The following is a 22,902-nucleotide window of genomic DNA, read 5'->3' on the forward strand; positions in this document are numbered from 1 at the left end:
ACTAAGTTATAAATGATTGTGTAGTAATTTATAAACGATCGTATACTTAATGTATTGTATATGTAATCGTATATGAATTTCTGAACAATCGTTTATACAGTATTACGTGATCGTTTATAAATTACTACATGATCGTTTATAACTCAGTATACGATCGTTTATGAATTACTACACGATCGTTTATAACTTAGTCAATCACCGTAAATCAATACGTGCATAGGTCAGGTTTCGAGTGCAACTTCTGATGCATGTGCACCAAAAGAAGATCTATAGTCTGGTCCAACAAAGAAAAATATAAGTTGTTTGTGCGATAGCTTAAGAAACTTCTAAACGATCGATTTTGGTTAATGAATAAACAAAAATACTCATGTCTCTAAGCATCCATGTGTTCTGCTCAAGCGTTTGAAGAAATCCTTGATCCTGAAGGTATGTACGACCGTCCACTCCTCGTTTTTGGTTTTAGGATGACATTTTCATATTTTGTATGCATTCCACATAACATTTGGGACTGGGAAGCATGGGTCATATGAACTAACGGTTCTTATGGGGAAGTCAGGTATAGGGACCAAGGTTGGGATTGACCGTGGCCAATTGGGGCTGAGAAGATTATAGTAGAGAAAATTAGGGTTGAGAATCTCCTTTCTTCCCCATTTTCACCAATTCTGGTGTGAACTTGGCTAGTTTTTTCCTTTTTCGACGCTCTCGATAATTTTTTTTCTATATGTAAATTATAAATTAGCGACAGTACGATATTAAGAAGACTAATTCACGCAATAGTTGTACTTTAACTTTAGTAGCATCCTTTTGAGTTGATGTCCCCACAACCTTGGCTGAATCCACAATGAAATGGCCCATAAGACTGAACGCTTGAGTGGGGAGTTCATTGACTTCACTGATCGTCCCAACTGGCTGTTCATTGACTAGTTGTTCACTGACATGTTCTTCTGCATCGGTCCAAGGGGGATTTTCTACACTGTGGGTTTCTTGGTGGGTACAAGGGAGATCTCCTGCATCGATCTGAGAGGGATCATCGTTATTATGAGGTCCCTCATTCTTGTCATCATCACCATTATCATCATCACGAGGTCACTCGTTATTGTACCTCTCATCATGATGAGTCCTTGTATTATTACTATCTCGAACAAATCAAACGAAATATTTTGTCAAGGGAGGTAATCGATCATATAAGAATATGTAAATGATCATTTAGAAAATCTAAACAATCGTCTAAAAATCTAAACGATCGTTTAAGGCTATCAAAATGATCGTTTAATATGATCTAAACGAATGTTAAAAAAATATTTAACTTATCATCTAGAAATGCATACCTCATTCAGATAATGGACTATCATCTTTATTTCGTTCAAACCATAATCTTTATTTCATTCAATTGTTTGCTCATCAAATGATGTTGGATAGTAGATGTATCTACCATCTGACGAGTCATGATAGTCAAGTTCGCCAAATCTATGTGAACTTCTTTAATTTCCTCCCTAAGAATCTTGTATGATTTGGAATGACGATGTCTTGAGGACTTTTATTGCCTACATGGTCTTGCTCTATTGGGTTAGCCTGAATCGACATATGTGGTTCTAGCTCTATGCCCTGCACATTTACTGAGCTTTTTACATGGGGTTCATGTTATTCCTGTCCCTGAAAGGACTCGTGAGTATCGATGGAGTGTTCAATCCCTTCATTCCTTCTTGCTCCAACAACAGGAACCACATTAAGTCCTTCTAGTCGGTCCTCCTTGTACCTTATCTCCTTTACTAGGTACAAGTCTCAACACAACAATATCTGTAAATAAAAAAATGAGCAAGTCATAATGCATGAAACTATAAACAAATGAGCAAGTCATAAGTAATCGGTTACTGACTTTTTTTGGGTGGAAAACTTTATTGCTCAATAATTTATAAGATGAAGCACGAGAACAAGTCCATTTAAGAATTCTAGGAGTTTCAACCTTGCTGACTTTGGTGGCTATGAACTTACTTGATGTAGATAAAATTTCGTAAACCTACGATATGGAAATTTTGTTACACGTACATAACACATAGGTTCAATGTATATTAAAGTGAATTAGAAAACAAAAGTACATACCTGGAAAGCAAGTAAAATCCCTTTATATAGTAATGTAAGACGTGGTGATCACCTTTTGCTTTCTTTAAATTATATGCCTCCTTCTTCCCCGCATGATAGTCTTCATGTTATTCAATGTACGTCAATGAAAGAGAAAAGATCCGTCGTAATGTACGACGTGTCATGGTCATCGACGATCCCAAATATATTCACATCAAATTGAGTTTTTTTTTTCAATCATCACCGTTTCAATAAACAGTGCCAATGCAACCTTGACAACATATTTGTTATTAGTAAAATTGAAATTCTCGAATGTCTCCACTTCCTTGCAAGAACTATAATTTTCATTTGGGTCCTTCGGTCAAAGAATGAGTTCTCGCAGCCTTTCACCGTTTGTTTCTCTTTCTATTGTTTCCCCGATCAGCGACAACCCAGTTATCAAGTTAAAATCCTATTGGGAGAATGTTATCTTTTTCCCTAGAATGTTGAATGATATAACGTTTGGGTTTGTATCTGTTACCTCCCTTAACAGAAAGTGGTGCAAAAGTTGTCAATTAAAAACAATATCTATATCCAACAGTGGACCAAAAGCCTTTTTCGTATACAATCTCATATGTTCTTGTGTTAACTTATTCTTAATCATAGGGGCAATTTTGTGGACTTGACAAGTGACTGTAGTAGGGAAATACTTCTCAGCAGGGACGACCATCTTACTAATCTAACAATCATGTACATTGCAAGAATTAGTAAACAATCGCCATCTTACCAATCTGACAATTGTGTACATTACAAGAAAATCTAAATGATCATCTAGAAAATCTAAACGATCTTATACAAAATCTAAATGACCGCATAACAAAAACTAAAAAGTCGCATAATGAAAACTAAATAATCAAATAACACATATCTAAACGACTGCATAATAGTTAGCTAAACGATCACATAACATATATCTAAACGATCATACATATAAACCTAAACGATCGCACAATAAATATCTAAACAATCGCGTAACAGTTAACTAAATGATCGCACGATATAAACCTAAACGATCACACAATAAATATCTAAACGGTCGCTTAGTATTCTCTATGCGATCGTTTAGTATATCTAAACGCTTGCTAGTATTATCTATCCGAGCTTAGTATTCTCCCAACGATCAATTACAAACAAATACGCGATTAAACCCTAAAAGATAGTCAAACCTTGAATATCAACATGCATTCTTCAAGAAAAATAGTCTCATACCTTTCAGATCACGAGAACGGTGGCAAGTGTGTAGAGACGACCAACGAGAAACCTGCGAGGAGTTCTTGGCTGAAGTTCGGAGAGAAAACGATAGCAAGTTTGAGAGAAAATTATTCGAAGAGAAATTGTTTGAGAAAGAAATGAAAGAAATGAAGGAACCTATCGTTGTAAAGTATTCGTAGAGGCACGCAAACAATCTGAAGGATTTTTAAAATTGGGGTAATTTTGTAATTTCGTATGGGCAAAAGGTCAGTGGTAGAAAAGTTTTTGATTTTTGGGTCATTTTGTGAAATTTTCCAAGAAGAGGACTTGCTGCCATTTTTCAAAATTTTTACAACATGTACAAGCTTGTTTTAGAGTGCAGATAATCAAATCTTTTAGATGTTTGGAATTATAAATTCTCGAATTATAGATGTTGACATATTTGAATAATCATATTTGTTTTATAGAAATATTTTTTTGTTGACATCTAAGAATATTTAAATAATTGTGTATGTTTATCTATCTAAAATGTCTTAAATTTACATAATGTTATAAGGACATTCTTATAGATATTCATTAATTTAGTATAATTTGAACATGTATAACATATTTGTTTTTATTAATTTAAATTTCTTCGTGAACTAATATAGTTCTTATTATTTTTTATATGTGTTTTTTCAACAAAACAATATATAGTAATTTAAACATTTATATGAAATAAATATTAATTTAAATATTTTTCTAAAAAGTAAAATTTAGAATTGAAATATTTATTTCAATTATAAAATATAATTAAATAATATATAAAAGAACAAGATGAAGAGTAGAATCTTAAAAGGAGATACCATTGACATGAAAATTTGGAAAATCTATGTTTTAGAAGAATATTCAAAACTTTTGAGATGCCCTCCATAAAGGTATCCTTAGATACTCCATAATTTTTCTAATGCTAGAAAATATTATATTACCAAACAAAACAAACATGTTATTTCATATGTCAACTCCATATCAATTTCAAACTTTTCTTTTTCCTTTTTTTTTTTTTTCTAAAGGACAAGAGTGTTAATACACCTCTCTAAAGTCCATAGTTTACAATAAAGCAAACTTTTAATATCAAGAGTATTTTATATAATTTAAACTACGTTAAAAATCACTTTTGGTTTCCGAACTTTCATAGATGTATTAGTTCCTAAACTTTAGTTTAAACAGTTTTGTTCCTATAATGTAATAAATATTAATTAATTATGCGTTTTTTACAACTTGTAATTATTTAATGTCCAATGTAAAAAAAAAAAAAAAAAAATCCAAATTTAATGAAATTTATCCCATATATAGATTGATAAGCTAATTAAAGGTCAAGTTTGTACATAAATGATGTTGTAAGATACCTAATTAGAGATATAATAGAGTTATAAGTAGAATATTAGTATGGTTAATAGAATGACAAATTAGTAAATAGTTAATAGGTTGGTTAGGTCTTTTGGTTATAAATAGAGGAAGTGGGGTGGGAATAAGGGTATAGAGAATTTTATGTGAAGATTTCCTAATTGGGAATTTGGGAGAGTCTAGCCCTCTCGAAAGACGTTTATCTTGTTACTTTGCTTATGAGTTATAGCATATTTCAATACATTTTTCTATATTTCTATAATTGAATTGTCCTTGGGTTTATTCTGTATTCTTGAGTATTGTTATTGTTAGGAGAGGGATCCTAACAAATTGGTATTAGACCTGTTCTTTCTTGGATACTATTTTATTTTGTTTGACAATGGGGGAAGGAGAATCATCGACATGGGAGTGGTTGCGTAAATGGACTACTGATCATAAACGTGAGGCATCCGAGAGAAGAGAAACTCCATGGACATGAGAGCAAATGCATAAGAGGATAGCTGATTACAAGTGTAAAAGAGAAATCCGGGAGAAGATGCAAGAAACTCGAGGAGAAGAAAAAAAATGATTAAAAAAAATTGGAAGAAATGGTGGATGCTACTGGAAGGGAGATTTTTGAGCTGAAAGTTTTGATGCAAGAAATGGCCAAGAAAATCGAGCAGTTGTTAGGGGTAGTCAATAGGGTTTAGTACTCGAGCAGAACGCCCGGAGGTGAGATCAAGAGCTCAACCTCGATTTGGGTGAAATGTCATAGACATGGAAATTCCATGAGATTGAAGAAGCCGGACGAGGAAGGGAAAAAGGAAACACACTAGCTGGAAGGTAGGACGGAGAGAGAACAGAGTACTTATTGGAGGCCCTTGGTGTCGAAGAGAATGATAAGGTGGTTGGAAAGTTAAACAACATGAGGGTAAGATTTGTGCACATCACGCCTGAAGAGATACAAATGATGAAAATAGAAGCAAAAGGAGAAAAAAAAAGGTGAATCGAACGTGGAGGAATCAGAGGAGAATATTATGAAGAATATGGAGAGAAGCGGTGCCTGATCATTGATGTCCATAACCAACATTAAAAGGAGAGATGGTCAGAGACAAGAACTTGGTGGAATTCGAAACATCGATCTAAGTTTCGTGTGCTGGTGAGTTTTAAGTCCTTAACCCACAAAAGAAAACGCATAGACAGAGGAGTCGAGGAACAAGAAGGTTGGCCAAAGGTAAGAAAAAGGAGGCGACAACGGCAAAAACGACGCGGACAATGGAAATTTCATAAGAAGAATAAAAAGTTGAAGGGAAAAAGGAAAAAAAATAATAGCGCTCAATGAAAATCATAGCCAGCGACAAAGAATCATATGGCCTGGGACAATGAAGAAGTTTGTTGAAAGAAACTACAGAGGACGGTGGGTGGAGGTGTGGAGGAAGACACTGACGATTACTTGGCCGTCGCGACGTGACCAGCGGTAGAGGAAATATCGAGAGGAAGAAAAAGAAACTAGGGAAAAAAGAAATTATACCAGCAGCCTTGTTGTGGGAAAATTGGGATGGAGGCGAAGGCAGAAATAAGTCGCGGCGGTGGAAAGAGACAGATTCAGTCATCAACGACCAGAGGAAGATGAAGATTTTGCATGCCTTGTTAATGGTAGGGGACAATGAATGACAATGGAGGGAGATGATAACTTCAAAAAGTTGCCATTTTCGTGAAGAGGAAGGCAAAATATTCTCTACCCACGTGAAATGCCAGGTGGTGGGACCAGGAATTATAAAAAGTTGTTATGGTAATTATGAGTTATTTAATGGGTTGTATTTTCACAAGAAGGCCCAATTTGTCTTAAAGGAACTTGGCTCATATGGAGAAGTTGGGGTCCAGATTTTGTGGGAAGGTTGGGGTCGCATTAAATGGCTAGAAAAACAAATTGAGGCCCATTTGTTAGAGTGGCGAAAAAGGGACTTGAATATGGGCTGGAACTGCCTGAAGCGCATTGGGATTTTGAAGGTAGATGATGTATGGGCGAGGAAGCTGGAATGGGGTTTGAAGCAGCAAATGGATTATGGGCCTAGCCCATTCGGGAAGATCTTCAAATTGAAACACATTTACAAATGGTGTGGAGATGGGCCCGTAGAAAAAGATAACCATGAACCGGCCGTTGGAAATCCAAGTGAAATTATTGAGTTAGTTTGTGGGCCAAATTTCTAAGGGTTTGGAGCAGAAGCATATTGAGTTAGTTTATGGGCTAAATCCAAGTGAAATTATTGAAGCCCAGTTGCTGCACAAAATATGGAAAATGAAAAAAAAAAGGTGGGGTTACAAGGCGGAATGCAAAATGCGAGCAGCGTCGAAGACACAAACAAGGTGGGAAGTATTACAAAGGAGTTACCGGGATAACAAAAAAAAAATCGCCCAATCCCAAGTGAAGTGCCTATAGGTGAGGTCAGCCGTTGAAGGATGTGCACCAAACAGATTGAAATGATAGTTGGGCTGGAGTTGCATGAAGAAGCCCAATTTTCTTATTTCTACAAGTCTGCAAGGGATTTTGAAGTAAACTTTTGTGTAGTCTGTTTTTGCATGAGGTGATGGATAATTTTTTTGGGATAAGATTTGTAATGAGATTATCCAACTCACACCTTGAGGAAGGTGTGTTTTTAAGGGGCGAGTAGTGTAAGAGACCTAGTTAGAGATATAATAGAGTTATTAGTAGAATATTAATATGGTTAATAGAATGGAAAATTAGTAAATAGTTAATAGGTTGGTTAGGTCTTTTGGTTATAAATAGAGGAGGTGGGGGTGGAAATAAGGGTATGGAGAATTTTATGTGAAGATTTCCTAATTGGGAATTTGGGAGAGTCTAACCCATCTCGAAAGGCTAGGGTTTATCAGTTACTTTGCTTATGAGTTATAGCATATTTCCATACATTTTCCTATATGTCTATAATTGAATTATCCTTGAGTTTATTCTGTATTCTTGAGTATTGTTCTTGTTAGGAGAGGGGTCCTAATAGATGTCTACTAAGTCATTACATAATCAAAATTGATAGTTAAGTTTGATGAAATTTTTCACTAAATTGTTACAAAATTGAAAGTACAATGATTAAATTATCTACAAATTCAAAAGTACAATAACTAAGGTTCCCTTCGTTAGCCATTTTTATGGACACTATTTTCACCTTTAAATTTCTTTATTTGTTATTTACTTTTCATCAATGTTTTAAAAAACTAGCCATAATTTGAGAACTAAAAAAAGTAGCTTCAAAAAGTTGTTTTTGTTTTTGGAATTTGACTAAGAATTCAACAATCGTAATTAAGAAAGATGCAAATCATCGTAAGAAATGTAGATGAAATATGCTTAATTTTCTAAGACGAAAACAAAAAATCAAATGATTATTAGATGATGCCTAAATCATTACAAATCGAAATGCATAGACTAAATCATTATATTCAGGAAAGTTCAAAGATGAAAAGTGATTTAAAACTATTTAACCTAACTATAAATGGTAATTGCAATGAATAGTACTCTAGGACTAAGAATGAATTGCATTACAATATTTATAAAAGATTGCAAATATAGCAAAATCTAATAATATTGACCGAATCTATCACTAATAGGTTTTCTAAATTTTATTATATCTGTATTATTTTTTTTCAACCTGCTAGGTTTGCTAAAACTATATTTGCAATTCCCCCAACCATAAATTACATAAACTTTTGGAATCAATTTCAAAATGAAGTGTATGAGTATTGAGTATGACATTATAAAATAAAGAAACAAATATAATCATAAATTTATAGTTAATTTATTATCGTCATCATCATTAATTATTTTTGTTTTTGGAGGGTTCGTCCCAATCGTACGAAGGGAAAAAAGCAGCGTGAAAATGGCGAGCCCCGAACTCGAAGCACCAACAAAATTCTTCAGCTTAGCTCACTCTCCACTGCTTTTCATTCTTTCTTCCTCATAAACCCTAATCCTCCATTGCCAAATTCATCTCTTTTTCCTTCTGGGCATTTTCATTAGCCCTCATTCCCCCCCTTAATTTATCTCCTTCTACTCCAGCAATTGCTCGAGTCTTCGCAATTTTCCCACAATTCTTTTCTGCTCTTCGCCCATAAAGGTATTGTTAATTGCATCATTACCCCTCACTTCTGTAAGTTCGATTACATGTCCGTCATTCTCGTATGTAAACGAGGTATTCTTTTGTTTATGAAATAATCTCTGTTTGAATCTGATTTTTTCGTTTGGGCAACACTCGTGTTATCTTCTATTACGATTATTTTAAATATTTGCCTTTTCCCCCGTGATTATTGGTTGTCTTGCTTGGAATTTTGGGCTTTCTATTGAATGTTTTTGCCCGGAAGTCGATGGAAAGATTTGTTCGGACTCAGGGGAAGGGGGCAATTTAATGTTTTCTTTGTCCAAGGGTGTTGGGGTCGGACATTTTTCCTTAGGTGTTGGGCATTTGATGGCACTGTTGTTCTCATCTTAGTTAGCAGCTTTACACGGGGATATGATATACTGTCCTTAACTTTGTTATGAGAGTTTGTTTTGTAAACTGTCAGTGTCATAAGGTTTCTAGTTTCTCCTTCCAAAACTAGCTGTTTAGTGCTAATTCACAAGAATGTTATTATCATTCTTTGTTTGAGGTTTACATCTGACTTGTGGATTTATGATTGTAATTTGTAAATTACTGGGTTTGTTGTATCTATCTTTCTGTTTTCCTGAATAAGCTATCAATGGCTATAAATCTTGGGTAACAGGATATGCATATGGAGAATTTATCATCTAGTGATCCATCGCATCAGGTGATGTACGAAAATAGTGATTCGAAGCACTCACAGGATGGGTTGGAGGATGGCTCTCGATGGTATTTTTCTCGGAAGGAATTAGAAGAATTCTCTCCTTCTAAACAAGATGGGATTGACTTGAAAAAGGAGACATATTTACGCAAATCATACTGTACATTTCTCCAAGATTTGGGAATGAGACTTAAAGTGTGAGTATTCTAACAATCTTTAAATGTGCTATTGCCTTAAGGCTTATGTCTTCCTTTCTGCTTTTCTCAGTGAAAGGCATTCAGTTTTATTGCTGCCTATTCTTCTGTTCTCCTTTTTAACTGTTGTTTCACTTTCTTTAGAACCTTCTCATGAAACCTGTTCCTTTCACTCCTTATTTGAATTATTTCCAAGTATTGTTCAAGAGAGACATTAAAGACACTCTAGATCTTTTTCTATTGTCTGATTTAGATGTAGCAAAAGATGTAAATGCATCTATTTTATTATATCAACAAATAATTTTATTGAATTGTTTTAAGAGGCTTCCTGTCTTCATTTGTCCCTCCTTTGCCTCTCTTTCTCTCGTCATCTTCCCCATAATGCTTGGCTCTCTTCAACATATTTCTTCCATTTGTTTTGTTGTCTTTAATTTTTAGGGTCACAAAAGGTGCTTTTTGCAATGTATTTTTTTTTCTTTTTTCTTTTTTTTTTTTGTGGTGAAAAATTAGCTTATCTCCGACTTCAATTATGTGCACATATGGGAATTTGAAGGGGGTGCAACGTGCAATACTTGCCCTATATATATATTGTCAAACTTTTATGTGGATGAATTAAAAGAAACAAAATCTTCAAGAACACGAATTAAGAACATTGAAAGAATAAAAAGAAACAAGCTAGGGGGAAAATAAGTATCCCCTAATTTGTACAATTAACCTTATGAGAATACTTAATGTGATGCTTTAATGTTGACTTGATCACACCGTTCTTGCTATAGCAAATGCCTTTCTTCAAAGATCCTTATGTTTTTTTAGAACAAATTTCAGATGTGATAGTCTTCACAGTATTAACCCAGGTTGTCCCTTTTGGGACATCCAATAATGCTAACACAAATTATTTATTTTTCTAAGAGGCAAATTAAGAAGTTTCAGTTTACTTTTCTATGTCTCTAGCTATCCTTGATTAATTATTCTGTTATCTCAAACTAATATTCAGTCCGGTATGGTTTTTGTTTTTATTATGCAGTCCCCAGGTAACCATTGCTACAGCAATAATTTTTTGCCATAGGTTTTTTCTTCGGCAGTCTCATGCAAAGAATGACCGAAGGGTAAGTTCATTCTTCCAGTTTTTGTTGGGCAATATTTATTTTGTATGCATAAGACTAAGAGAATTTGTTCTCTCAAGGTGGACAAATTATATTCTTTGTTGATTTGGTTTGCTGCCACCTTTTTTGAAAATTTTCAGGTGCTCAAGGAAGAAAATCTTTTTAAAGCTGGCTTTTTATACATTCAATCTTGATATTTTTTCATAAAAAATTATGGAGCTTCAGTGATCTATTGATTGCAAGTTCTTTTATATATACACACACACATTTATGAAACAACTTCTTTCATTAAGAAAAAATGAAAGAATGCGAGGGCATAAGAAAAACCAGCCCTCAAAAGAAGGGAGCTCCCTCTATAAAAGAGACTCTAGCCACGCAAAATAACTGCAAATTCTATTTTTATAACAGGAGCTTTTGTTCTGTTTCTTTTCACACTCGGATAGGTTGAATGGCTTTCTATTGAAATACCCTTTTCATGTTTGTGTCAAGTTTTATGAAATAAGCCAAAGCCTCTTGTCGGAAATTTGATGTCAATGGACCATGGACATTTGTTATTCTAGTGCTTACGTAGGAATCTCAAATCCATTCTATGTTTGAATTTCATAGATATATAAATACTGCAATCTCCAATATTGTTCTATAAAAGAATTGTGCCCTCCCCATGGCGGTGGAATCTCTACTATTTACTGACATATAATAAGTGGGATTACATAGCCCATTTTTTCCTCTCTCTAAGTTAGTTTACTGTACAGTGAAACCAAAATTTATCTGTTCTCATAAATAAAAGCCTCAATATTGTACACTTCCAAGCTTCCATTCAAAATTATCTATTTTTCAAATAATTGAACTCTTGGCTTGTCTATGCTGTAGGAAGTCATTTTGGATCTTCTATCCCCATATAAGGGCCACTTTGGCAATATTTTTATAGCATTTATAGGTCGTGGGAAGAGGTTTAGGGTTTGATGCATGTTAACGTACTTGTTAATTCACTTGGAGTTGTTTTTTGTTTATGATTTTACCAATGGTTGAGGATCTTGAAAAGTTGGTTTGTTTATTAAAAAATTTCCAAGGAACACCATTCTCTATTATTTTTCCAATTGCTCCTTTGTTTGGGCCATTCTTTTTTGTAGGTCCCTTCATTTATACCTTCATTAGTCTTTGGAAATTGGTTTCTTATCTGAAAGTAAAACGTCACCTTATGGTCTTCTAATCAAAACTTCATGGTTGTTTCTCTCAATTAATCTACAATAGCCAAGTGAAGCCTTATGGTCCAATGGGTGATTGTGCTTTTATGGAGATTGTGGCTTGGAAGGGAAAAGTTTTTTGAGGGGAAGACACTAGCCAAATCACCTTTTGGGACCTTGTTAGAATTCTTACCTACTCTACATCTAAGACTTTTATAATTATAGCGTCCAGTTTTTGCCAATAGGGAATTTCTTTTGTAACACCGTAGGTGCAGTGGAGATATCTCGTCTTACCTTCTTTTGCACTATTTTTTTTGAAAATAAATATTAGTTTCTTATCAAAATTTACACACACTTAAGTTCACCAAGACACATCAACATCCCGTTTCTAAAATCTGTCTACATTTTTATGGTTTCAGACCTTGTATCTGGTTGCTCTTAAGCCACTTTGATTGGCTCTGCTTCTTTTGCTTCATCAATTAACGTCTTTCTGTTAGGACCCAATTTCGAAATACAAGATAACAAGAAGTAGAAGGAAAGAAATTGATAATAAAAGGGATTATAAACTCATTTGAGGGAATCTAAACCTCCATTTAGGATTTCGAGGAATCCCAACCTCCCAATTGACTTATAGAGTTCAACGTACACAATTCTCTCCCCTTCCTTGTGGATTTCCATAATATAACTAAAACAATTAAGTACAAAAGATCCCTAAAACTAAGGATAGCACTAACCACTGTTATAGGGAATCACTTAGTAGTACTAATTGACTTCGTAGGGAAACAAATGATAAATATTAATTGATATCTAAAACCCTAAAATAAATAAACTAAATAAAAACAAATAAAGTAAAATCTTTAGGATCGTAACACATGTCCTTATTTGTAAGATTTGCTTGGGCTTCTTCTTACTCTTATGTTCAGGAGGTACTTTTCACTGCAGTGATATTGATAACACAAGTCCTTCTCCCTCTTTGATTGAAATTCAGTAGTTGATCACCTTTCTGGTCGATTTTTAGTTGTTGATGCACTTATGTTGCAAAATGTGTCGTTGCAACTTGTTCGTAGTAGATCTTTGCAAAATACATGCATGACAATGGCCTTTTTCTCCATTCATAATAAGGCCCCCCCCCCAAAAAAAAAAAAAAAAAAAATATTCCTCCATCCATTTGGGCCAATTTCATAGTATATATATTTGCTCATTAGGCTTCAGCTTCTATACCTCCATTTATTCAGGGCTCCATCTTTTGTTATTAATTGTTTGGACAAGTTGGTTCAAGATTTCTTTTGGGAAGGTTCTAGAAGTGATGGTGGCATGCATAATGTGAATTGGGAGATTTCTCAGTCACGGCCTTCAACTTTGGGTGGCCTTGGTATTGGTGATTTTAAACATCGTAATTCAACTCTTCTTGCTAAGTGGACTTAGAGGTTTTTAACTGAGAGAGATGCATTATGGAGACGTTTGATTGTGGCTAAGCATTATTCTTCTGACTGCACTTGGCCTTCATCTACCACTCGAGGTTCATCCAAAGCTCCTTAGGGTTTATTAGTCAATACATTGTTTTGGTTGCTAATCATGTTCGCCATTAGCTTGGTGATGATGTTACAACATCTTTTTGGAATGATTCTTTGGCTTAGTTGTGGTGTTCTATGCACTGCTTATCCTTGGCTTTTTTGTATTGCTCTTCATCAGGAGGCTACTGTGGGTAATGTGTGGATATCATCACATGCACAAGATTTGCAATTACATTGCAATCTCATTGAGTTGTAGATTTCTAAATGAGCATCCTTATCTCAACACCTGGTCTGTCAGATTCCGATCCTCTTTTGATTCATGGTTGTAGTTTCTGGGAGAAAATTAATTTTCTATATTCCATGAACCCCAAAATATACCAAATATAGTACAAAAAAATATAGAAAAGGAAATCACACAAGAAAGGAAAAAAACAATATTTTACACAAAAAGAAGAGGAATAATCTACACTCCCCCTTAAGTTGGGTTGTATATAGGGTACAAGCCAAGCTTGGAGTTGAAATCTTAAAAAATTTTCCTTGGTAATGCTTTGGTGAGAATGTTTGCAATTTGATGACGAGATGACACATAAGATAATTCCACTGTGTTACTGTTGACCTTCTCAAATATGAAATGATAATCAAGCTCTATGTGTTTTATTTGGTCATGATGTACATGGTTCTTTGCAATACTTATGGTTGATTGATTGTCACAAAACATTTTAACTGAGTTACGAGTATCAATTTTCAGTTCTGTCAACAATTTCTGAATCCACATTCCTTCATAAATTCCCAAAGCAATAGCTCTATATTCAGCTTGTACTACTTCTTGCTACAACTGCTTTTTTTTTTTCTTCTCCAAGTGACTATGTTACCCCAAACATAGGAGTACTAGCTAGTTGTAGATTTTCGATCTGTTAATTCTCTAGCCCAACGAGCAAAAGTGTAAAGCTCAACCAATCTGTTTGATAACTTTTTGAATAACAGTCCATGACATGGAGTGCCTTTCAAGTATCTCAAAATATTGTTCACAACTTGAAGATGTAGTTCACTAGGGTTGTTCACATATTGACTCACAATACTTACAGAATATGCAATGTCTGGTTTAGTATGTGAAAGGTAAATTAACTTACCCACAAGTCTCTGATACATTCCCTTATCAACTGGAGTCGGCGTTATCATTTTGGTTTAAAACTAGATTTGGATCCATAGGTGTTACTGCAAATCTACACCCAAGATTTCCTGTCTCATCTAATAAGTCCATAATATATTTTCTCTGAGAAATTATAATACCATCTTTGGATCGAGCCACCTCCATGCCTAAAAAGTATCTCAAACTTCCCATATTCTTTGACTGCTGTTTTGCCTTCAATTGCTGGAAATATTTCCTTATTTGCTTCAACACCTCTTGGGTCTTTGATAATTCATTTAGAAGCAATGTGCAACAACTACTTTTTGGTCCTTCTCTAAAGAAATACTCCAATTTACTATGGAATAATGGGGTGAAAGTAGTGCTGGTTGAAATCTGGTTTGAAAGAAACCAAAGAGTGTTCAATGGGAAGGAAACTCCTTGGTTTGCTCGTTTTGAGGTGGCAAAACTCAACGCCTCTCTTTGGTGCTCCCTTTCTAAATGCTTTGAAGCCTATTCTTTGCAAGACATAAGCTTAAATTGGCAGACGTTCTTACAAATGGAAGTTTAATTGAAGCTTCAATGAAAGTGACAACAACTTATCTTTCCTTAGTTTTCTCAACTGTCTTAATTTCCTTGATGTATTTTAGCTCTTTGCAACTTCAATTTGTGAAGCTTTTCCTTGTATTGTCTCATTAGAATGTTCTTTTGCTAGCCTTTGATGGCTTTTCATTTTTGTTGGATGTGATGAGGGTGCTATGGGGGTGTCAACCTAGTTGAGATGTCCGGGTGCACCTACTGATCATTTGGTTTCTTGCTTGGTTCTTTGTATTCGCCTTTATTTACAAGTACTCATCTCTTGTACTAAATCTTATTGATTAATAAAAGCGGTTTCCTTTTCAAAAAAAAAGAAAAAAAAAAACTTCCCAGGTCTTTGATTTCAAACTTGGTTGCAAGCATCCTTTTAAGGTTGAGAATCTCTTCACAAACATTCCCTGTAATGATAATATCATCTATACATACAATTAAAATTGAAATTTTATCATTTAAGGATTTCATAAACAAGGTATGATCAACTCGACATTGATAGTAACCACCTTTGATCAGTGCTTTGGTGAATTTGTCAAACCATGCACGCGGAGATTGTTTTCTTCAACTTGCATACCAGATTACCGTTAGATTTGTCTTCCATTTTGGGAGGAATTTGCATATAAACTTCTTCTTCAAGCTTACCATTTAAAAAGACATTTTTCACATCAAGTTGGTGAAGACGCCGATCCTAGCAAAACACGAACGATACTCAATTTGGCAACTAGAGCAAAGGTTTCTTGGTAATCTATACCATATGATTGGGTAAAGGCTTTGGCAATAAGTCTGGTTTTAAATTGTTCCACACTTCCATTAGATTTGTACTTGACTATGAAAATTCATTTGCAACCAACTGGATTCTTTCCATGCGGTAGCCTTGTAAGAGTCCATGTTCCATTACTTTCAAGAGCTCTAATCTCTTCATCCACTGCCTTTTTCTGTTTTGGATCTTTAAGTGCATCATGAATGATCAATAGGATTTGAATAGTATCCAACTGAGTTACAAATTCTCGACAAGAAGGATGTTCCCATATGCAACATGTTTTTCAATAGGATGATTGGTGCAACTTCTAATACTTTTCTCTGAGCAATTGTTAGGGTCGAATTGTCAATTAAAGGTGCCATATAAGTAACATCCTCTTCAGTGGGATTCAGTTGTATGAGGCAACCTCTCTTCTTCTCCTATAAACAATAGGTATTCGGTTTTTTGATGCTTCAGGGGTATGAGACTGGTTAGACTCGAGAGTAAATGACTCATTTAATGTAGGAGATGAGACTTCAGTGGTGATGGGAATGGTTGGAGTGACGTGGAAAGACTCAACTTTTAATGGCTCAAATTCTCTCATATTCTCCCTCTGAATTTGGGACTTTGTGAAGCAAGACTGATTTTCAAAGAATGTGACATCCATAGAGGTATACATTTTTCTAGTGATTGGTGAATAACATCTGTATCCCTTTTGATGGGATACATAACTTAGAAAAATGCACTTGCTCAATTTGGGATCAAGTTTAGACCGGTGAGGAGAATGATTATGAACCAATGCGGAACAACCAAACACGCGGAGAGGTAACGTGGAGGAAAGATTCTGGAATTGAGGGTGAATTTTGAGGACATCTCGGGGGAATTAAAAGGAAAGAACACGACTAGGCAATCGATTGATAAGGAAGGTTGCCGTGAGAATGTCCTCTCCCTAGAAATGGTTTGGAACATCATGGGAAAACATGAAAAACCTTGCTACCTCAAGATGTCAAATTTTCTTTTCGACGATCCCATTTTGTTGAGGAGTGAACTAGTGTGAACTATGCCATGGGATCAGAGATACATACAAAGATTTGAATTGAAATAGTCTCGAGCATTGTTTGTTCTTAGGACTTGGATTTTGCAATCAAATTGAGTGGAAATCATGGCATGAAAAGATTGAAAAATATATGAAGTTTTAGATTTGTTCTTCATTAGAAAGGTCCAAATCATTTTGGTATGATCATCAATGAAGGTGAGGAACCATCGAGCACCTTAGATATTTTTTACTCTAGAGGACCCCCAAATATCATTGTGAATAAGCAAAAAGGGTTTTGAAGATTCATAAGGCACACTGGGATAAACATTTCTTGTGTGTTTAGAGAATTGACATGTTTCACATTGACAAAAACTTGATTTTCTATTGATAAATAAATTGGAAAACATTTTTTGAGGTACAAGAAATTTGGATGACAAAGATGAAAATGTCATAACATAACTTGACTTTCAATTGACAAGAACTTTGTCTTGGAAACAAAACTGACAAACCTAGAGCAAGACTCAGGATTGAAGACTGAACTTGGAGAACAAGGTTATGAAGAAGATAGAGGCCACCATGTTGCTTAGCTCTGTCAATCACCTTCCCCGAATCCACCTCCTGAAATTTACACAAAGTGGAGCAAAAACTAGAGATACAGTTTGAGTGATCAGTAAGTTTGCTAACTGAAATCAAATTGAAGTTCAACTTGGGAACATAAAACACGTTTGAGAGAATGAGATCATTCGTCAATTTTATTGACCCTCTTCCTATTATTCTGGAGAGAGATCCATTGGCTATCCGAACCGATGAATATCCAAGTAGGGATTTGAATAGGTGGAATAATATAATATCACCAGTCATGTGATATGACGCTCCAAAATCCACGATCCATGGTTTCTGCTTGCTATGCTGCACGGGAAATGTACCTCGATAGGCAAGATTACTAGATGTTTTCTTGACTGATGTTGATGGTGTAGAGTTTGAGAAGGAGTGATGACCAACCAGACGGTCCTTAAAATTTGGTGTCGAGGTATCCACAGTTAAATGGCCATCTTTGCCTCGACCACAAAATCTACATAAAAACTGATTGATTCCATTTAAGGAAATTGTGACCTTGAGGTTTATGATTTGTCACAATTTAAGGAGAGGCTTCCTAACCCATGTTTTGTCGTGTTTGGTAGAGAGAAATAAAAATTAAACACCAAAGACAACCTTTCAAAAGTAAGAAGCAAGGCCAACAACATCAGACTCATAGACCCATGAAGGAGAACTCAGGGGAAAGATTCTGAATAACAGTGCTAAAAGTGAATAGCAGACCCACTATGCTTCAAACCCACGAAGGCCCAGATCCTGGAAATCAAAAGTGAAGAGCAGTGCCAAATAGCAAACCAAAACTCTGAAAAGAGACCCACGAAGTGCCAAACAGCGGACCATGAAAAGAGGAGAAAAAAGTTGGCTTTGATTTCAACTTACTTCCGAATCAACACCACAGAACTCGTTGGAAAATGCAGTGGACGACGAACGGCAAGCGGTGATAGTGATGAGAGCCATGAACACTAGCGATGCTTATTGAGAGGTGACTTAATGGTATTGTAGACTTAAATGATGTTGGACTAGTGGACAATAAACTGTTAGAGAGATGCCCTAATGTCGGAAGAGGTGACCACGTCGGACATGGAGACGGTGTCGAAAAGTTTATGGTTAGGTTAGGGTTGCTTTGAAACCATGTAATGTGTGAGAGAAAATTAATTTTCTATATTCCATGAACCCCAAAATACACAACATATAATACAAAAAAATATAGAAAAGGAAATAGCTCAAGAAAAGAAAAAACAATATTTTACACAAAAAAAAGGAATAAATCTACAATGGTTTTGGCCTCTCGATCCCTTCTTTATTTTTACTGTTAAATCCCTTATCGCTAATTTGGTGAGAAACCTGGATCCAATTTTTTCTTTTTTTTTTTTTACTCTGTGATCTGGAAAGACCGTTATTATGAACTTGTGATTTGGAAAGACCGTTATCCAAAAAGATTAAGATCTTTCTTTGGGAGTTTAGCTTGGGTGCCATAAATACTGCTGATCGCCGGCAGCGTCGTATGTCTTATATGGCTATTTCTCTTTTTTGGTGTCATGTGTCGTCATCATGCTGAATCTCTTGCTTATTTGTTCTTGCATTGTCCTTTTGCTGCTAGCTTTTTGGATATTGTTTTGTGGGCTTTTGGATGGTCCTTTACTTGCCCTAATAACATCTATGGTATTATGACTTCTTTACTGGTGGGTCATCCTTTTGGTGGTTCTAAGAAGATGATTTAGTTGGCTTTGCTGCGTACCTTTTAGAGTTTGCAGGTTGAAAGAAATTGAAGGCTTTTCTGTGACACTTTTTCCTCCTTTCGTAATTTTATGGAGTTGGTTCTTTGTACTGTTTTTTCTTGGTGCAAAATCAAGCACCCTTTCGTTCCTTATAGCTTATCTTTTTTAGTCAATAATTGGCGTTCTCTATTGTAATCACCTCTTGGTGTGGGGTTTTTCTCCTGATTTCATTTATCAATAAAATGTTTCTTTTTCTTAAAAATTATGGTGGTGACAATCTTCACAAATTGAACCATGTTAAGGTATCACCCTTCAAGTTCACAACTTATACAACTCTAGCTTTTTACAGTTCTTCTATCTATTCAAGGAGAAAACAGAATGTTGCTTCTGCCTTGTTGATTAGGACCAACGAATTGGGGTGGTTTCAGGCCTCTAGCTCTACATTTGTTCTCATCTCCATTCTACCATTTGAATTCCCTAATTCATTGTAGCAGGAAAATACCCTCAACCGCACATTCAGCCTTGTTGGCAGTGTGTCAAGGGTCTACATCTTGCGATTCCTTTCCTCCATGTAGTGGAACCAATAATTCTTCTCTTCTAACTTCAGCTTCTGGTTGAAACAGCGAAGTAGTGTGTCCTCAACCACACATCAGTATCCAACCATATCTTAACTACTTTCTGCATTCATTCCAAATGGTTTTCACATTGTTTTCCAGTACTACTCTACAATGATCACTTATCAGCCCTCTTCTCACTGTTTCAAGTAAAAGAGATGGGGGTCCTAGAAATTTGCAATGAATAATAATTCATTTTCATCTTTGTATGCCACGAGAATTTTTGTTGTCTTTACAAGTCTCTTTTGTTGTGCTTCATAAAAGGTGTTAAAATGAAATCTGAAGTTGAGCAACCTATCACATAGGGCTGAGCTCATATATGTTTGAATAGATGATATTATTTTAGTGCCTCAGTTTAGTTTAATTTTCTTGCAGACAATTGCGACAGTGTGTATGTTTCTCGCAGGAAAGGTTGAAGAAACCCCTCGCCCGTTGAAGGATGTTATCATGGTCTCATATGAAATCATCAACAAAAAGGATCCTACTGCAGCCCAGAAAATCAGGCAAAAGGTATCAAATGGTTAGAGTGGGTCTATTTTCTATTCACATTTTAGGGTGGCTGTTATATTATCTTGTATCCACTTGTTTTCCATTTGTGATGTTATTGCTTATTCTAAACTACAATACTGGGTGATTTATTCTTTGTTGTTTGTTTCTTTGTTTATTCAAATTTCCATGTTTCCCCCTTGTCCTAATTACAAGGGAGCTAGTAGCTTTTACTTTTGGCTTCAGCAATATTATAATCTTCTAATGAGCATTGTAATAGGCTATAGTTTAAACGAAATAGCATCGTGGTTTGTACGCTTGTCAGCTAAATCAGCTAAAAATTTGGTCTATAGTAGTGTTTAGTTGAACTGTGGAAGTAAGATGAACACTTCAGAGCCATCACGGTTATGTCTTCTGGTTTTTCAGTTTGACTCTGGACCATAGTTTTAATTTGTCTACCTTATTAGATGAAAATGAAAGCATATATTTATTTAAACAATTAAATTATTTATGAACATATTCACATAATCTCCTGCAGGAGGTGTATGAACGGCAAAAAGAGTTAATTTTACTTGGGGAGAGGGTTGTTCTCGCAACTCTTGGTTTTGATCTTAATGTGCACCATCCCTACAAACCCCTTGTTGAGGCTATTAAAAAATTCAAAGTTGCTCAAAATGCCTTGGCTCAAGTAGCTTGGAATTTCGTCAATGATGGGTATGGGCTGTATGGCAGATTGCATGCCTTGGTTTTTTGTATTGCCTATAGATGGCTTTTCTCCATTCGCTTTTCTTGAAATGGGGATGTGGTATGCAGATTGCGGACATCTCTTTGCTTGCAATTTAAGCCTCACCATATTGCGGCCGGTGCCATTTTCCTTGCTGCCAAATTTCTCAAAGTTAAACTCCCATCAGATGGGGAAAAGGTGTGGTGGCAAGAGTTTGATGTCACCCCACGGCAATTGGAGGGTCAGTGTCAATGCATTTTCTTTGAATGTAGTAGAGCACCCAAAACTGATGTTGCACATTGAACTTCATTTTGTTGAAGTACACGCTGAATCATTCGCCTTCGTTTCCTAGATCTCGTGTTGAGAAAAATCTACATTCTAAGCCAGGGAATAATTATATATATTCATGCATAAGTGGTGCATTTGGAAAATGATCTGTTTAACTGTTCTCATTTTCCATTGTTTCTTATCCCACCCCAAAAAAGGGAAAAGGAAAAAGAAAAACTGTTCTCATTTTCCCCTCTAATAATTGGATGTGATTCTAACAGTGAAGAGTTATCTTTTGCAGAAGTCAGCAATCAAATGTTAGAACTTTATGAACAAAATCGATTGCCGCCTTCTGGTGAAGCTGATGGAAGCATTGGAGGTGGTCCCACTAATCAAACCCCTACGAAAGCTCCTACCAACAGTGAAGAACGTGGCATAGCGGACAATCATGCACTTGGTGCAGGTATTGCTACTTCAAGACTTGGAACCTCAAAAGCTGGTTCATCTAGGCCAGCATCTGAACACTCATTTGCAGGTGACCAGCCATCAAGAGCAATGCAGAATCATAGCCTTGAAAGTTCAAATGTAGATTTTAGAAGTCCTTCCAATCACAAAACAGGTAGTGAATCTAAGGTTAGACAGGAGATGGAGCCATCGGCTTTCCATGACAAGGGACACGTTCAAAACTCTGTAAAGCATCAGTCAGAGGGATTGGTTGAGCAAGACCATGGAAATGATGTGAAAATAAATGAAGCAACAAGGGATGCAATGGAACTGAAAGATAAACATGTAATTCGAAATATAGATTTTAGGGAAGGTACACTCGGCAAATCTCAGGACGTTATTAAAAAGATCGATAAGGACAAAGTAAAGGCTGCACTCGAGAAACGAAGGAAGTCTCTTGGCAGCATGACCCAGAAAAAAGAATTGATGGATGAGGATGATCTCATTGAAAGGGAGTTGGAAGCTGGTGTTGAGATGGCTGCTGGCAGTGAGAAAAACAAGCGAGAACAGAGGCAAAGTTGGAATAAGTCATCGAATAAACAAGAATACGAAGATTCGTATCAAGACAAACATCGAGAGGACGATAAAGATGAGCATCCTCAACGAACGCGACAGTTGTCATATAATCTAGATTCTAGTAACATAGAAGAAGGGGAGTTTGCAAATGCTAATGAAGTTGGTTATGGGTATCAAGATTCCCCAAAGTCGAACAGTCGTAAGAGAGGCAGGGAGCTAACAGGATAGAGCTTTTGAAGGGAAAGCCAAGTTAAGTTGTGTCGTGTCGGTGCAGCTGGTCAAACAGAGAGGGACCACGAGAATCGTATACCGGAAAATTATGTTTGAGAAGTTTCACCAGAGGGTTTTTTTTTTTTTTTTTTTTTTTTTTTTTTTTTTTTTTTTTTTTTTTTTTTTTTTTNCCATGATATATATTGCTAAGAAAAATCATTGAAATTCACTTTCCTTTGTAGCAAAGATATTACTTTGGGTTTTTTGTTTTTTTTTGTTTTCTTTTGCTTTTTTCCCTCCCC

At 35.6% G+C, this 22,902-nt stretch overlaps 1 protein-coding gene and 1 long non-coding RNA gene across 7 annotated transcripts; one reads left to right on the forward strand and one right to left on the reverse strand.

The window, feature by feature from the left end:
- LOC120088015 lies at positions 1-6,571 on the reverse strand. 4 transcript variants are annotated; one of them, XR_005484792.1, is made up of 5 exons: positions 6,206-6,571; positions 2,101-3,379; positions 1,877-2,017; positions 1,329-1,797; positions 1-1,132 (listed from the first exon to the last, which is right to left on the reverse strand). It is a non-coding gene; the product is annotated as an uncharacterized LOC120088015 (long non-coding RNA). The 4 variants fall into 4 exon arrangements; XR_005484791.1 differs by having other exon boundaries at positions 2,101-3,396; XR_005484793.1 differs by lacking the exon at positions 6,206-6,571 and having other exon boundaries at positions 3-1,132; positions 2,101-2,797; positions 3,328-3,833.
- Positions 6,572-8,491: 1,920 nt separating this feature from the next.
- On the forward strand, positions 8,492-22,759 carry LOC120088385 (cyclin-T1-3-like). Of its 3 annotated transcripts, XM_039045634.1 has the most exons (8): positions 8,492-8,798; positions 9,442-9,677; positions 10,699-10,780; positions 20,269-20,403; positions 20,918-21,093; positions 21,193-21,344; positions 21,672-21,833; positions 21,906-22,759. In XM_039045634.1, the coding sequence occupies exons 2-8, from the start codon at positions 9,445-9,447 to the stop codon at positions 22,616-22,618; spliced, it is 1,653 nt and encodes a 550-aa protein (XP_038901562.1). In that variant the 5' UTR covers positions 8,492-8,798; positions 9,442-9,444; the 3' UTR covers positions 22,619-22,759. The 3 variants fall into 3 exon arrangements, with proteins under 3 accessions (XP_038901562.1, XP_038901559.1, XP_038901560.1); XM_039045631.1 differs by having other exon boundaries at positions 21,672-22,759; XM_039045632.1 differs by having other exon boundaries at positions 9,487-9,677; positions 21,672-22,759.
- Positions 22,760-22,902: the final 143 nt, after the last annotated feature.

This window comes from Benincasa hispida, chromosome 10 (assembly GCF_009727055.1).
Source record: "Benincasa hispida cultivar B227 chromosome 10, ASM972705v1, whole genome shotgun sequence".
Taxonomy (NCBI): domain Eukaryota; kingdom Viridiplantae; phylum Streptophyta; class Magnoliopsida; order Cucurbitales; family Cucurbitaceae; genus Benincasa; species Benincasa hispida.